The following is a 17619-nucleotide window of genomic DNA, read 5'->3' as shown; positions in this document are numbered from 1 at the left end:
TTTTGAAAAAAATCAGCAAAAGCTGACACCAGCAGTATAAATAACTAGTTCATTAATTAATCTAAAATCAAATTCTTAATTCAAAGCCAAAAAATGAAAACGCTTTTCTTTTAACCACAAAAAACATTTTTTTTAAATTCAGAATTCTAAAAAAAAAAAAAAAATAGAAGTGGAATTTGATGCCATTAAATTTAAAACTGGTTATTCTATTGTTTTATAATTCACTGAATTCTGCAGCATTGAAAATAGCAGCAGTATTTTATTGAATCAGAATATTTCTTTTCTTCTGAACATCATTGAAAATCATTGAGAAAAAATGAGAGCAACAACAGATACCTACAACATAAATAACAAGTCCAAGAAGCGCTATAAAACTGGAAAATATTTTCCTTTGAAGTAAAAAACAGCGTGGAAGCTGTTTTGAGAAGCAGAAACTAGCTTCCTTTTGCTAGATGCCCAACGGGGTGTTCATTTTATCGGCATTTAGACAGGAAGCGTCCGTTCCATAATTTTTTCCGGTGTTCTGGAAAAACTCTGTTTTCAAGGGAATGAGAAATAGTCGCCAAAAGAATAAAAAAAATATCGAAAAAAAGGAATAAGTGGGCCCTTTCTTGCTGTGACGTACAGATGGTGAAATGTTTTAGGTTCTTTTATTCTCGGCATCACGTGACATATGACTAGAAATGTTAAGTTTATGTTGAAGCTCACCTTTTGTGTCGGAGGAAGGCATGTTTTATTGCGACCTTCAGTGTTTTTTCTAGGAATTTTTATGGCCTGTTTTCCTGGCTATCTTTTTTGAAAAGTATGCAAGGTTTTTCTTTTGTCCGTGTATTTCTTATTTTGGGCGAATATTAAAATTCATAGAATGTAGTTTTCAAGCAGTTATGGTTTCTAAAATTTAAATAGAACATTAACATCATTCTTAATCATGAAAATATTTCAAGTAAAATAAGTATAAGTGAAATAAGCAATCGACAGAAGCAATCGACTTGACATAAAAAATTGACAATTTTCAAGTGCTCAAAAATAGGCTCCCATTTTCAAGATCTTTCAATCAGTCCAATCCAATTTGTATATTTTTGAAGCAAATGCAATTTTTTAATCAAGAAATGTATGAAAGTGTTATAATATGGGATAAAATTTGGAGAATGTAGCAAAATTTTATAACTTTAACATGATTTCTTAGAGCATGGCATAAAAACCATTAATTCGATACAGTTTTGTATTTTCAACTAAATGTTTAGTACTAAGAATTATAATTTTAAAAACTGGAATTTCCGGTAAGCCGTTAGCTGAAAAATACTAAATAAAAAAAGTTAAAAGAATAAAAATTTCCCGAGGAAGGAGCATAAAAGTGGAAATATCAGAAAAAAGGGTAAGAAATTTGTATTAACAGCGCTGCCTTTCGCAACAGGTTTAAAAAAATTAAAAACGAAATTATTTTTTTGAAAAGTTTAAAAGCAGTGCAGAGTGAGCAATATGAAAATAATTTATCTATAGATTTATAAGTTGAAAAAAAAATATACAGTAAAAAATATGCAGTAAAAAATATGCAGTAGATTACCTTGCAAATTTTACCTTTTTTTTGAGATTCTTATTGTTGCTTCTGAATAATTTTTAGCAAGTTTATGAATGCAAATCTATTTTTATAATTAAATACTTCCAAAACACAATGTCTTGGCAGTTTGTTATCACATTAATAAATTTATGTACAAGAAATTAATTTTAACAAAATTATTGAATTTATTAAAAGAAAGACAAAAATGTTAAAGTGAACTCAAATAAATTAAAAATTTGAAACACGGAACCATTTAATCGAATCGAATCTAATCACAACATTTAATTACGCGAAGAAAATACCGTTAAATCTCTTTAGTACTCAATCAAGCTTCTAAATTCGGAAGTTAAATAAAAATATTCAGTATTTCTCAAAATAAAAATGTTTCTGGGCACAATTTATCAAGATTTATTTGCAACTGTGTACTCATTCAAAAACTAATTACAATTGTGAATACAAATATAATTAAAAACCATCAAAACTGAAGCTTGCAAGTCATTAAAGCTTCTCCTGAAATCCCTCTAGAAAATGCTATTTAAAGCAACATTTGTTTGAATCAGTAAAAGTACCTCTTTCGCTTCAGGCAAAATCGATTTTGAAAAGCAAAACTTTAAATTTTCAGCGTTAAATTAAAGCTGGAGATAACGGAATTATAATGAAGATTTTCTCTCACCCTTTCCCTAATTCAAAAGTTTCTCTATCCAGCTATATTTGGCTGACTTTTGGCGAGAAATCATCAAACCAGTTTCCGAAAAGTGGAGACGCGGGATTTTAGATAAATTGTTATTAATGTGTTTTCGATGTAGTGGTGTCTTTTGGTGTCAGGATGTTTGAAGTTAGTTTGAAATTTAAAGCCGCGATCTGACATTTGATGTATGTCATTAGTATAGAATTTTGTTTTTGATATTTCGATGTTAGATATTTAAACACACAGAACTGTGTATCGGAAAAAGATGAACATTTCTGGAATTGGAAAATTAATGAATTCCGGGCATTCAGAGGCATAAATAATGGTTAATCTATTGAGTACTTTTGTGACACATTTTATAATTTGTTATATTAGATAAATATTGATGTAACTATTTTTGAAAGAAAATTAGCAAATATTTGATTTAACTAGATTTTCATGACATTTGTAAAAAATTTTCTAACATTTATAGTTAACAATTCTTAGCATCAATATAAAGTTAATATAAATATTAGCTAGCTGCATTAATGCAAATATTTTAATTTAAATTTGCGAACTATTTAAAAGCATAAAATTAATAATGATTGACAATTTGGAAGCATACGATATGGAATTGTTTCATAAGCATATGATATGATTTACTATCAATTTGTTATATTAGATAAATGGGGATTTAAATATTTTTGAAAGAAAATTAGCAAATATTTTATTTAACTATATTTTCATTACGTTTGTAAAAAATTTTCTAACATTTATAGTTAACAATTCTTATCATCAATATAAAGTTAATACAAATATTAGCTAGCTGCATTAATGCAAATATTTTAATTTAAATTTGCGAACTATTTAAAAGCATAAAATTAATTATGATTTACAATTTGGAAGCATACGATATGGAATTGTTTCATAAGCATATGATACTATTTATTATCGATAAACTATACATTTGGAAGTGTATTATATGACTTTAATTTATTTTAGCAGACAGATTTCGTAACGAGATGTTTGATGTATTTCGTTAGTATCGAACTTAGTTTTAAATATTTCAATTAAGCACACAGTTCTGCCTAATGGTAAAAAGATGGCCATCTATGGAATTGGAAACTTAATGAATTCTAGGCATTCAGAAAAATAAATAATGTTTGATATATTGAATATTTTCGTGTCATATTTTATTATTTATTATATTTGACAAATATGGATGTAACTTTTTGAAATGTAATTAGCATAAAGTGTGAAGCTATATTTAGTTCAATTCTATTTATTACAAATTTAAATATTTTTATAGCTTACAATTCTGATCAAGAAAATAACGTTTATGAACATTTTAACTAACAATGTCAACGAAAATATTTGCGAGCTATTTGAAAAGACTAAGTTAGAGTAGATTTATTATGCAATTTAAAAGGAAACGATATGAAATACAATGAATAAGCAATACATTTGTCAGCGTATGACATGCATTATTTTTTGAGTGTAATAACAGAGGATATTTTACACTGTGATATTTGATATGCGTCGTTAGTATAGAATTTTGCTTTTGATATTTAAGTGCTAAATATTTTAACACATATAACTGTGTATTTGAAAAAAAAGATGAATAATTATGATATTGCAAAATTAATTAGTTCTAGAGGTTCAGAGAAATAAATAACTCTTAATCTATTGAGTACTCTAAAAACAAACTTCATAATTAGTTATTAACTATTACTAAGTAGTAGATGATGTAATGTAAATAATAAGTATGATTTGTTAGCATTTATTTTATTTTATTATAATTTGTCGCATTTTCAAAAATACATCAAACTTTAAAATTTAGTTATTCTATCAATAAAATGTCGTCATGGTATATTTTAACTAGCAATATTAATGAAAATATCTGCACTGAAATGTATTACATCTTTGAAAGTATAAAATAAACATTGATTTATTATATATTTGGAAGCATATCATATAACATTATTTTGATTTGAATAAAGAAATTTTCACTCCGAAAAAATTAGAGGTGTTTGGTTATTTAAACGCACAAAACTTTGCTTTTGTGGGAAGATGGACATTTCTGGAACTTGAAATTTAGTGAGTGCTGTTTATTCAAGGAAAGAAATTATGCATTTGCAGTGACTGCTGAATTTAAAACTGTTTTTCTTTTCAATCGAAAAGGTTGCCTCAAGATTAAAGTACTTCTTGTATGATATATATTATCACGTCAGTTTCTTTTTTTTTTTAACCTTTGAAGTTGAGTGGAGCGGAGAATGAAAACTCTCCATGGAATTTTTTTTTAAAACTTTTGAAGTTGAGGGGAGCAAGGAATGAAAACTCTCCATGGAAATTCTCTTTAAACTTTTGAAGTAGAGAGGAGCAGGGAATGAAAACTCTCCATGAAATTTTTTTTAAAAACTTTTGAAGTTGAGGGGAGCAAGAAATGAAAACTCTCCATGGAATTTTCTTTTTTTTAAACTTTTGAAGTTGAGGGGAGCAGGGAATGAAAACTCTCCATAAAATTGTTTTTTAAAACTTTTGAAGTTGAGGGGAGCAAGAAATGAAAACTCTCCATGGAATTTTCTTTTTTTTAAACTTTTGAAGTTGAGGGGAGCAGGGAATGAAAACTCTCCATGAAATTTTTTTTAAACTTTTGAAGTTGAGGGGAGCAAGAAATGAAAACTCTCCATGGAATTTTTTTCATTCAGTTTTTTTTAAACCAGTGAAGTTGAGGGGAGCAGGAAATGAAAACACTCCATGGAAAAACTATGGTATCCTCGCTGAGAGTCGAAAATACTGTTCAGCCGATCACGAGACTGGAAGCTTTAACCCTTTCAGTTGAAAAGTGAAGGAGTGGTAATACCGAGTAGCTAATAATCGAAGGTTAGTTGGAACTAAACTATTAGACCAAAAAACTGTATGATTTAATCAATCTATGTATTCATTGTTTAGTTGCACACAATTTCCTTCTTGCTGCTTACTATATACTTTGAAACGCAAGTTACATACCGGGTACACAAGTTTATCCTATGTGGAATTTTGAAATACTAGAATTTCAGAGAAGGAGTAACTGACATTTCCATTTTATATGATAATTTAAGAAAATTGTTGAAACGAAACAGAACAGACATACTTATCGGATTGAATCCTTATTGTTTGTTAGGATGTGAATCTTTGAAAACGTATAATAATCCGGACTAAAAATTAATATTTTTTAAGTGTAATGATCGATTAATGAGATTAAAATACGAGAACATTGGAGAGTTGACATTGTAAAAGAAGCTTTTCTGTACAAGTGCCGTGTATTAATCAGCAATAACACGACAATTTGGCAGTTCTTTTTGTTTGACTGTAGTCTAGTGTCATTCAGAGTTTGGCCGCTGGAAAACAAAACTAGTTTCGACAAAACCAAAGTACACGGTTTTACTAAATTACCTGGTTTTACTCCACTTTGCCGCATGTACTCAGCATTGAGGAGCTCAGTGGACTCATTTGCCTATCACCACAGAGGCTGTTATATCAATTATTACAAACTTCTTTCGTCTTTTGTATTTCAGATATTTATTAAAAATTATAATTTCAGTATAACAAATCTTTTCCTTTTTAATTATCTTATAATCGTATTACATTTTTCTAAAATGATAAATTCATTTAAACGTTGAGCTGACGTTAAACATCTAACTGTGATGGTTTAAAAATTTTTTCAACAAAATGACGTCATTACATTTTATTCTGCAATTTAAAGAAAATAATTTCATTAAAAAAACTGTTGGAAAGCATAATTAAAATTAATGAACTATGTACATCTTAGAGCATATAACTTGGAATAAGTTTGCTTTTAAAAAATAAATTTTAACGAGACATAATTTTTTGTAAAAAATCATCTGTAACTATTATTATTATTATTGTTATTATTATTTAATAAAAACAGTATTTATTGCTTTAAATCCTAATTGCATTTTGAATATTGTTCGCCTGCTTAAGGGGATTTGATTTTAATTTTTAGCCAAAATAAATGCGTTTGAATTTCTGCTATAACAGTATTTTCATGTTTTTACAAAAACTCTTTGTGTCCTCTGTTAACATTGCTATCTCATGGCGGTATTTTCTTAACTTTGGACAATTTATTCAAATTCACAAAAAAAACTCTAAAAACTACTGAATTATGCTGATAATACAGTTAAACAACTAATGACATATATTAATACTAAACTTATATTTTGGTTTATATTTCGGTTGGTATTTAGCTCATGATAATTTGATTGCTGTAATGACAGTTTAAAAAATGTATTAAAAAATTATTAATACAAATTGATGATAGTTTTTAGTGTTTACCAGTAATCAACGTTTAAAATCTAACATATAGGGGAGCACATGTGAACAAATTTTTTTATTTCTTCACTTTTCGAAAAATATCATCAATTTTTCATAGTAAAAAAGTCCATATGTTTAATTAGTATTTTCTTTGTCTTGTGGAATTTTTTGAGATTTTTTAATAAAATATTTCTTTACTTTATAATATTTTAGAAAAATGACTTCAATTGTTCACATGTGCCCCTATTGGGGGCACATGTGAACATGCCTGGGGCACATATGAACAAGATTAAAAACACAAAGCAATCATCATATTTCAAGGAAAAAAATCTTTAATATGACAGATATAGATACGTATTATACTGAAGGGGTTGTAGCTTACTATGTGAATTTAAACTGTACAACAGTACTGTCAATAAGAAAATAATTTTTCAGCTGTACAATAATTTTTCCGTAATTGGGTTTTTCGCAACTTCATGTTCCACGGGTGTTGTAATGGGCCTTTTTCTTTCTTCTCTAATACTCTTTCATGCTTTTTTTTTATTTTTTCTATCTTTTCATTTGTAGCTTTAACAATTCTATTTTCTCAGGTGTATCAGTTAATATGCGTGATGCGCGATCAACCATTTAATAAAAAAAAATTTTTTTAAAGGAAAAATTAATAAATTAATTATGGAAAATTAAATAATGATAATTTTAAATGCATACATATTTTTTAAACTTATAATATCATGAGGATAATAATCTTAATACTATGTAGGGGCACTTGTGAACTGTTCACATCTGCCCCAGATGTTTTGTTCACAAGTGCCCCCATCATCCTTCTTAAACCTAACTTGAAAAATAAAGAACTTTTAATTGAGTAAAAAAAAAGAATAATTGTCATAAACTTACCTGAATGTTCATATAATGATCTGCAATAGTTAATTTTAGTTTATTAGTTGATTTATATTATGCTTTCACTTGGAGAAGCGAGCGATTATAATATATGCAACACCAGCTGATACAAAGAAATTGTCAGAATAGACCAACAAAATGTCTCATTGTTCTGAAAGTTTTTCAGAGAGGTAGGACTAGTACTGCCATCAATTGAAAATTTTTCGAGATTTTTTATTTCAAATCATATTGGTAAAACATACCATGTTCACATGTGCCCCCTGTTCACATGTGCCCCCCTCTCCCCTAATTATTAAAAAATTCAGATAACATAATTAATAAAAGCTCCCATTAAATTAATGAAAATTGTATATTTATTGGTAAGCTTTTGCATGCTCAGCTATTTCACCCAATACAGCCATTGCCTGTATTGGGTGAAATAACACCTTTAAAGATGTTATCGTCTAAGCATGAAAAAATAGAACTACAATATACTTTTAAAAAAATGATGAGGTGTCTCAAGGTTATGTGATTTTCCGCTCTCCATACTTTTCACGAATCTTCCATTTCTCTACACTGTAGAACATTTAAAAAAGGAGCTGGAATATACTGGCTTGTCGAAAAAGCAAGATTACCAAAACTATGGCTACTGAGAGTTGAAAAATTTGGAGAGTCGAGAAATCATGTAACCCTTCAGACGCTTATTTTATTTTAAAAAAGTATGCTTTCTAAAAAAAAATATATATCCTTAGAACAGATATTGTTTTTCTGTCCCTCCATTCTGAGTAAATTTCAATAGACCATGTTACTTTTTATGCCTGAATACTAATAAGTAAATCCTAGTTTATATTGTACTCCTTTTATATCGTTTTTAAAAAAGGATAAAATAATGTGTAAGGCTGATCATATTTGAACACTTTTGACAAAGTTCTCATTTTCACGGATTAAGCCAAGAATTTCAAGTTTTTACATTTTATTTACAATTGCAAGCATGCCGGCCAGGTGGCCGAGTGGTTAGCACGCCTGACTGCGAAGTCATTGGCTGCTGGTTCGAATCCCGCTCTGGGCATGAATGTTTCTCTCTCTCTCTCTCTCTCTCCTTGTGCTGTCCTCTGTTGTGTGTGCGTGTGATGTGTGAATGTGACCCACCTTATAAACGGGTTTGAGGCAGTGTGGCGTGGGCAACGTTGCTCGCCTCCGTGACTTTGATTCACAGGTTTCCACTGGGTAAAGCTAAATGAGTAACAACTCCGGCATCTACATAGGCAAAGATTCAAATTTAGTGCCTGCCATTGTAAAAAAAAATTGCAAACATCGTTAATAATATTAACTCAGAACTTCTGGCCTTTTCATTCTAGAAAACAAATTATATGGCCAACATATTTATTAAAATTCTCCGTGAAGGAAATTTTAATTAACAGGGGCATCGAAAGGATGCACATTTGTTTTTCGAAAATTACTGCTTATGATTTTATCAGCAATTAACGTGAGTCGTTACCTTCGGAGAGGCAAAATCAGTTAAACAGAAATATTGAATAAGAAAATAAAGTATTACCGTATTAAAACTCTAGCTCGTCATGCATGTTAAATTAGTCTGGAGTACGCATTATGCACGATAAAGTAATAGCGAAAGAATAGCATAATACATAAAAAAAGGGTAATAACCTGAAACGAGAAAAGGAACTATTCAACTGAAACAATTAAAGACATCTGTTCAGTAGGGAACCACTTACATAAACAAATCATTTCCATTTTTCATTACGTTGGCGTATTTATTTTAATTTCAATTGAACAACATTCGAGAATATTCTTTAAAGAACATTGCGTTGTTAAGCAAGCGCAAATAATATACGCGTTAATTATGCGGTGTCTGTTAAACATCTGCGAATAAAATTTGCTTTACTAATTAAGAAGCGGATAATTTTTTTTCGTTATCCAAAGGCATTTTAACAGATGATGTAAAGCTGATAAATAAATATATTATGGGGGGGGCGCAGCTTAAACAAATAAGGTGATTTTGAAGGCATTGATTGAGTTTTGTTATACCCAGAGATATTTCCTCTCATTTTTATATCTTTCTTTGACATAATTGTACAAATTCTGCAGGCTATGAAACAAAATAATTAATGTATCAAAGCATACTGCTGCTGATTTCCTTATGTAGATACATTTTCATGCATTTACTGTTGTTTTTAAAGCAATATGATAAAAAATTATGTTTGACTGTTTGTTTCTCAACGTCTATAAGATAATGTACTAAAAACATTTTTATAAATTACTGTTCGGCAAGCTTGAAATGTTATACTAAACATTATGTTTAATCATGATTAAAATTATGTTTAATCATGCTTAAAAGTATGTTTTTATGCTATAATCTTATGTTTTATTCTTAAGCAACCTTAGAAAACTAAATTAACTATTTACATTTTATTATCTTCCGATATTGAATTATTTAACTAAAAACAATATTTAACCCAAATTGTCCAGCGTCCATTAAACTTTAGAATTTATATTTAACTTATTAATCCCAAATATATTCAAGACAATATATTAAAAGTTGCATTTGACTTATTGCTTCTTTATATCCTTAAATTATTGGGTTAAAAAAGGAAGGGTCAAAAAAGAAAATACCTTTCCTATTTTTCCATGTACTCTTCGAAGGAAATTGTTTTTTTTGTTTTGTTTATTATGAATTGCCTGACAAAATCAAGTATCTAATTATAAGAAAAGTTTACTTTTTAAATTGCAGAAATATTCTAATTTATTGCAGGTAAAAATGTGAGGAAAACATAAATTCACAAAAGCTGCAATACGTAATTTATTTTTGAATGGAATTTTAAAATTCAAGATCGTATTATATTAATTCAAATTATAAGAGAACTTGCCTTTTTGTTTGATTAGTAGAACACTGAAAGTTGCCTGGAATAGACTGTGTCAATAATCCACTCCAGTTGGCTGTTGTCAGCAGCTGGCTTATTACACACTGGCAGATGACAGTTTGGGCTTGTGATGCAGACAAAAGTCAAGTTCATTTCTTAATGAATGAGAATTAGTGAGAACAGATGATGAAATGTCAAATAGACAGAAGAAACCCTCAAGTGAACAATCTAAATATCTTGTTTTGTTTTTAAAGTGAATTTAGCAATTTGAAATATATTCAAGCACCTAGATTAGCTAATTGTTTAATCCTACTAGGATCATGAACATTTACTCCAGTACCCATTGTGCGGAGGTGCAGCGGACCTCTTCTGCTGGCCCGTAAAATGTCCAAGATGGCATGCACCAGCATGGCATGAGTGCCATGACGTGGACGGTGCCACTGACGTCACGCTGCCCATTTCTCCCGTCCTGCCCAACTCCAGATCTACAGCTCCTTCCTCCTGGGCCTTCATTTGATTGGCGTAAAACTCCCACAACTTACCGAGGATGACGGTAGCGAGATTGCTACCATGGTTGTGCTCAATCAACCTTAGGACAAATACACCATCCCAGCCGAGATAGTTGGTTTCGACCTTTTTCGAGGCTCTAGATATCTCGGACAAGTTGAAGAGCCTTGTTCTCCAGAGAGTGAGGCGGACAAAGGCGAGGCGATTGCAAGGGAAGATTCGCCAAACCCATATTGCCAGGCTTATTGTGTTGAGGGGCAGGATGAAAGCGAGGAAGAACCATACCACAGAGAAGATCTTCTCGTTGAAGACGTTGATGGGTAGCACGCAGCGGCAGATGTAAGTTCGGAGCCCTCCTTGAATGGCAGCTCGAACTTGGCACAATGTCTGCAGGGGAAAGCGAGGGGAATTCCACCAATCACCATCAGAGGCCAATCTGAAATAATAAAATATTGATTGGCACATGATTTTTTAAACGAAAAATAACATTTTAAAACGAAAAAATATATATTCTTGGACATAAAGCTGACTATATACTGCTTGTAATTTTAATTGGCGTCTCAAGCTCCCATTTTTTACTTTTTCCCTTAGGTAATGATGTGACAGGCAGAAACGATACTCTTTTTATTTAAACGGCAGTTAAGAAGTATCTATAACTCATACTATATAATATTATAATATTAATATAATAATAACGTACTCGCCGGTGAAAAAGTAATATTTGTGCACATCATTGTAACGGAGATAGGGAAAATGTGGAGATCGCGAAACCTTAAAACGCCGATTTTATTTGCGAATACTATAGCTCAATGAGTGAATGAAAGTTAAAAGTGATCGTGAGACTGAAGTGCTAAGTAAAACTCTACCGAGAACTAAGTACTAAAAACTACATTGAGCCAATTTTTCGTTTTTCTAGTATATTACAGGTTTTATGAAAACAACTTTAAATTTGACTTTGAATAATCTTATTGATAAAAATAAAAATTTTGTTTGGATGGTTATATAAAAAAAATTTTCTCCAAATCTTGACACAACTTGATAAATTAAGTCACATCTATAGTGAAAATAAATAATTGAAACTAGTATTAAATGGTATCAAATAATGCCATGTAAAACATTTTTGAAAAATTATTATAAAAAGTGCTAGCACATTGTCTTTATTTTTTAGTATAATTTAAAATTTTTACCTTAACACTTTCTGGTGGAAAAAGCCTAAAAGTATGAGTGAAGCCAGAAATGGACAACTTGTTTTAAGAGGTAATGCTTTTACTCGTGTATTGTGTTTTCATGCAATGTGGATAATTTTTAAATCAGTAAAAATATGTTTGAAAATGAATTACGATGTCAAAGTGGCTGAGAAGAAAGCCACTATAGCTCGTTATTGACACCAACCAATACTTCTCTTTTCTGTATGATTTGTTGTAAAATTCAAATAGTACTGTATGGATTATATTTATAGTTATATTTATCTCAAAACTCTGTTTACAGAGTGTGTAAATTAAAGTGAAAATAAAGCTACTTGTGATTAACAATTTTACTTTCAAATTAGGAATGAAACCAAACTACTTTTAGATAAACAAAAAAAAACCCTATTACGTCTGCTTATCTATGTCTGCTTATTGTATGTAAAATAATTAGCATTTAGTTAGCGAGATAACAGATACATAAAACCGAACTTATTACTAACATCATAATCTAAAACAAAGTACATGAGCTTACATTACAGCCTTGCAAAACATCAAAGAAGTTGAAATTTCAAAGTTTTATGAGGAATTCATAGTGCAAGTTTCTAAATAACTTTTAATTAAAGCTGTGATGTTTAGACAAATTTTAGAGGAGTAAACAGAATTCCTTCACTAATTTCAAGAAAGCATTTTGCAAATGAGCACTCAAGATAAGATGTTAGATTTAATTGTATATTCATACTAAGAAGGTTTGTTGTAGACATAATTTAAAATTAAGAATAAAAGGAGGGTCATTTTAGTTTCAAAATAAGATTTTTACTTTATAAATTTTGACTTTTTGAAAATATAATTCTGCATCCAAATTTTTTTAGCCTTATCTACTAATAGAGTGTTTTAATGCGTTGACATTAATAATTTGTATTGATATTTGTATAAAATTTATCCTTAATTTTAAAAATTTTTATACCTATGTAAGCATAACTGTAAAATTTCAGAAAATATATATATATATATATATATATATACGATTTGTTATATTCAACTTAACAAAGAATCTTATTCACAATCGATTTCCAATTTAGTTGCAAAGTTTGTCAACAGATGGTGTTGCTAACTGTGAAAAATTATAAAACAATGTTATCATGGTAACCACAATTTCCAATTTACAGCAACAGCGCTGTGCAGTCTTGGAATAAATCTATTACATTACTTTGTAAATACTTCACTTGAAATGGTGTGTAATATGTAGCAAAAAATATTATTGCACTGCTTTCTCATTCTGTAGCGCTATCCGTCTAGAAACTTTGCAACTTGTCTTGTGATCATAAAACCAAAACAGTCATATTTTTGCAAAGCAGAGTGAGCAATGAATCAAAGCTTTTTTTCCAACTTATGTTTTTGCATTTAGTTCTTTAAGAAAAACCATTTTATATGTGGCGTGCTTTGTATGCAAGCCAGTTTCATTTGAAAGCCAATTCCAGCTGCTTGTGTTTTTTCATTTAGCTCTTTAAAAAAAATCATTTTATATGTGGCGTGCATTGTATGCAAGCCAGTTTCATTTGAAGGCCAATTCCAGCTTCTCCCTTGCTATACATGTCTAACTCTTCAGTTTCTTCAAATTGAGTAATCATCTTTCTTATCTCTTTATTTTGCAGCGGCATAGGGAAAAATAACTTTATTGATGTGATTGTGTTTGTNTGTGCAGTCTTGGAATAAATCTATTACATTATTTTGTAAATATTTCACTTGAAATGGTGTGTAATATGTAGCAAAAAATATTATTTTATTGCTTTTTCATTCTGTAGTGCTATCTGTCTAGAAACTTTACAACCAGTCTTGTGATCATAAAACCAAAACAGTCATATTTTTGCAAAGCAGAGTGAACAATGAATCAAAGCTTTTTTTCCAACTTACGTTTTTTCATTTAGCTCTTTAAAAAAAAACATTTTATATGTGGCGTGCATTGTATGCAAGCCAATTTCATTTGAAAGCCAATTCCAGCTTCTCCCTTGCTATACATGTCAAACTCTCCAGTTTCTTCAAATTAAGTAATCATCTTTCTTATCTCTTTATTTTGCAGCAGCATGGGGAAAAAGAACTTTATTGATGTGATTGTGTTTGTTTGTGTGCCTTGAAGGGTTTTGGCCAGTAAATATCTGTCATTTGCAAAATCAAGGTCCGAAAGATATTCAACAAGGTTCCAATTTATACCTTTCTTGTTCTCTGATACCTATGGCAATTAAAACTATAGTTGATGAAAGTATACAGCCTTGTCTAACACCCTAATCAACCTTGAAGGATTCAGAACAATACTGACTTATAAAACCTCTACGTAGTAAATTAACGAAGCATATAAAAATCGCATCTGTTGGTCAAAACATGAACTATTTTTTATTGAAGATTTATTTTTTCCATAATCCATGTAAGAAACAAGCTAAGTTTCATTAACATCCGTTCATCAGGCACTATGTTGGTCGAAATTGAGTAGCTTTATATCATTGTACCTTGTACTTGTACCATTACTAACATTTACAAAATGAATTTTAAAGTCTCATTTCATTTTCCTTGATGTTTTATCGGTACATGCTTACACGTAAGTAGGTTCTGTATTAAGAGAATGCAAATCTTAAAAAAAGGATTTTTGCAACTGAAAATAAAGATTATCTTTTGAAAGCTGAATATGTCACTGTTTACTTTTTTTCGCTGCACGTTTCTTAAAAAAAATATTTGTTATTGGAGTCCAAATATATTTTTAGAATTATAATGATGCAATTCTCGTCACAAATTTCTTTTTCCTGAAATCAATTTCAAACTTACTTCTTTAATCCTTAGAAGGCATTACTTTAAAAGTATCTCTAGATGTTGCTTACGAACGATTTATCTTCTAACTGTTGGTGCTTTTACTGAAAGAAGATAAATGGCCACGGAAGGTTACATCCGAAGTGAACTTTATCATCGTTCATAGATAATGTTAAAAGAGAGACATAAGGTCTCATGTCCCTCTTCTCAACTATCGATAGTGTTTGATATTTCATGGTAAAATTTCTGATATCTAAATGTCATATGACTATCACTAGGGTTAAAAGGGTGTTTTAAAGAAAAACTTGAGTGCTGATATTAATCTTAATTAAAGTTGACATTTTTAAATTTTAAATATTAAAAACACATATGAAAGGGATGTGATAATTTTTTAATTTAAATCATTCATTATTTAGATGCATACCTAAAATTTCAGCTTTACAAATAAAAACAAAGATAATATTTTATAAATGAAACTCATAAGTTAAAGCTTTAAGAAAATGTTTCGTCTTTAATTTTAGCAATGCTTTTGGGGTTGTTTGATTACGGGGAATAATTCAAGTGAAATTATTATTAAAAAAAACTAATAAAATTTAAAAAAACTTCTTTCTTGATAATAAAACCAAGCCAAAATATACGTAATTTAAATCATTCATTTTTTTTTTATTTTCCGATTTTATGAAATGCTTTAAGGTATCATGATAAAACTACCAAATTTCATCACATATTATAAAACTATATTTTGTTGTTGAGTGTTACAAAATCTTCGACAAAGTGCTTCTTTAAATAGAACTACTGAGCTTTTTGATGTTCCCATAGAACCAGACACTCGGTTAAATTTTTTCATATTATAATTGGTTTGCCTATACTTTTTTTCTCAGTGTTCTGGAATGATATTGTCGAAAGTTATAATTTAATTTATTTTTGAAAAACTATTTTTAAATATATTTTTCTCAGTTTTTTTCATACATTTGCTGGTCTACAGTTCTATAGTTGAAGATAATGGCCCATATCAAAAGTTTCATCATAAACAAATTATTTGTATTTGGTTAATGGAAACTGATGTAATATTTCCATTAAGCTATTATTTATTTACATGATACCTAATATGTTCTTTTGAGTGTTAATTTTTTTCAGAGAAATTTAGTTTAGGATTTTATTTGTAGATTAATACCTTTCCTGTGAATTTTGTTATTTTATAAGCTTAATTTGTTTCAACATCTTAACCTTTAAAAAAAAGCAAGCTTTTAATTTACCTAAAACCACAAGAGGAGTTAATTTAATATTCATTATAATTATCAATTTTATTGAATTCTCTAAATTACGAAAATATTTTCTTAATCCTGCTGATTAGATTTAGATTTAGTCGCTAATAAAATAAATGAGGAAGGATTAAAAGCAAGGTCAAAAGTTATTATTATTTCAATCATAACAATCACTCAAAACGCATTTTAAATTTATGGTTAGAGCATTTTTTTTTAAATATGTAATAAGGATTTAAAAAAAATACCAAAATTAATTTTTTTATAATACTTTAAGTGTAAAGATTTTAAATGCAAGATACGATTTATTTCAAAAATCAATAATCAAGGAAAATACGTATTAAATCAAAAGATTTTTCTATTTATTAATAAAAATCTTTGTTAAACTTATTGCTATTTTATAAGGGGAAATTGCAGATTATAGCGATTATAAAGGGGATATTAAAATAGGAAGGAAACATAAAATAGAAAAATAGGATACATATCAATATTGGAGGTTTTGAAATTTGTACTTATAATAATATGTGGTATTGCAATTGGGGATTTTCTTTTAAATCATACCTTCTTAAACAATTCATTTACATACATTAGAAAAATAATAGAAATTGTTTGCGTTAAAAATCTTTATATTAATTTATATAAAATAAATAAACTAAAATTATTTAAATGGGAAGAAATGCTAAACAATTTTAATTTACTAGCAAATAATTTGGAACTTGTGAGCTAACTTGTGAAATATTTATATTGTAGGACAGTAATCGCCAAACTGCCGATCACGAGCTACTAATAGCTCCTACAGACATTTTCACGTTATGCTCGTGTTGACTACGTGGAAGGTCACTGTCGACATTAAAGCATGTTGCACGGTTTAGTTTGGGGCAAATGTTGAATGGTTATGCACAAAACTTAAATGTTAAACGGATTATAAGTACTAAATATACTAATATAGGGATAAGTATTATATTGATATATTTGATAATTATTAAAACTGCACCAATACTAAGCAGTTTTAATACTACGGAAATAAATGTCCTGCTCATTGAAAGAGGGATATATACCTAAGAAAATTACTTGGAAAATTTTGACTATCACGATTTGAGCGCGAGAAATATCGTCTTTCTAAATACAGTTAATCTGTCTTTTGATTGGATTGTGTCCTAGCTACCACTATAAATATTAAATACCAAATCACTAAAATATGAGACATGTTACCTAGATTCTAACAAGTGGTACCTTTTCATAGATGAAGGTTGACATAGTCTATTATCTTCTTATTGGTGACCTGCGGACGTGACATAAACTCGCAAACATCGATGGACAGTCCATATTAAGCAGTTGATTTGCTCACAAAATAGTGCTCAAAACACTGGTGAAGTAAATAAAATTATCCCGGCCAATAAATAAATTAATTAATAAATGAAAAAATAATGAGCGAAAAAATAAAAAAGTAACAAATAAATAAATAGCATTTATCAACTAGCGGCATTCGTTCATCGAATTCTGACACAAATAAAATTCTGAAAAGGGAGTAATGTGCGTCGTAACTACCACTATAAATATTAAATAGCAAATC

The 17619-nt window shown here is 29.3% G+C and overlaps 1 protein-coding gene across 1 annotated transcript in view; it reads right to left on the bottom strand.

Annotated features, from left to right (window-relative positions):
* Positions 1-17619, bottom strand: part of LOC107444390 (innexin unc-9-like) — a 145426-nt gene that overhangs the window by 83053 nt on the left and 44754 nt on the right. Inside the window, exon 3 of the mRNA XM_016058512.3 lies at positions 10301-11237. Coding sequence (XP_015913998.1) covers positions 10613-11237 — 625 coding nt within the window. The 3' untranslated portion in view covers positions 10301-10612. The remainder of the gene's footprint in view (positions 1-10300; positions 11238-17619) is intronic.

Source organism: Parasteatoda tepidariorum, chromosome 10 (genome assembly GCF_043381705.1).
Source record: "Parasteatoda tepidariorum isolate YZ-2023 chromosome 10, CAS_Ptep_4.0, whole genome shotgun sequence".
In the NCBI taxonomy this organism is placed as follows: Eukaryota; Metazoa; Arthropoda; class Arachnida; order Araneae; family Theridiidae; genus Parasteatoda; species Parasteatoda tepidariorum.
The sequence above is the reverse complement of the archived record's forward strand: the minus strand, read 5'-3'. Positions and strand labels throughout refer to the sequence as shown.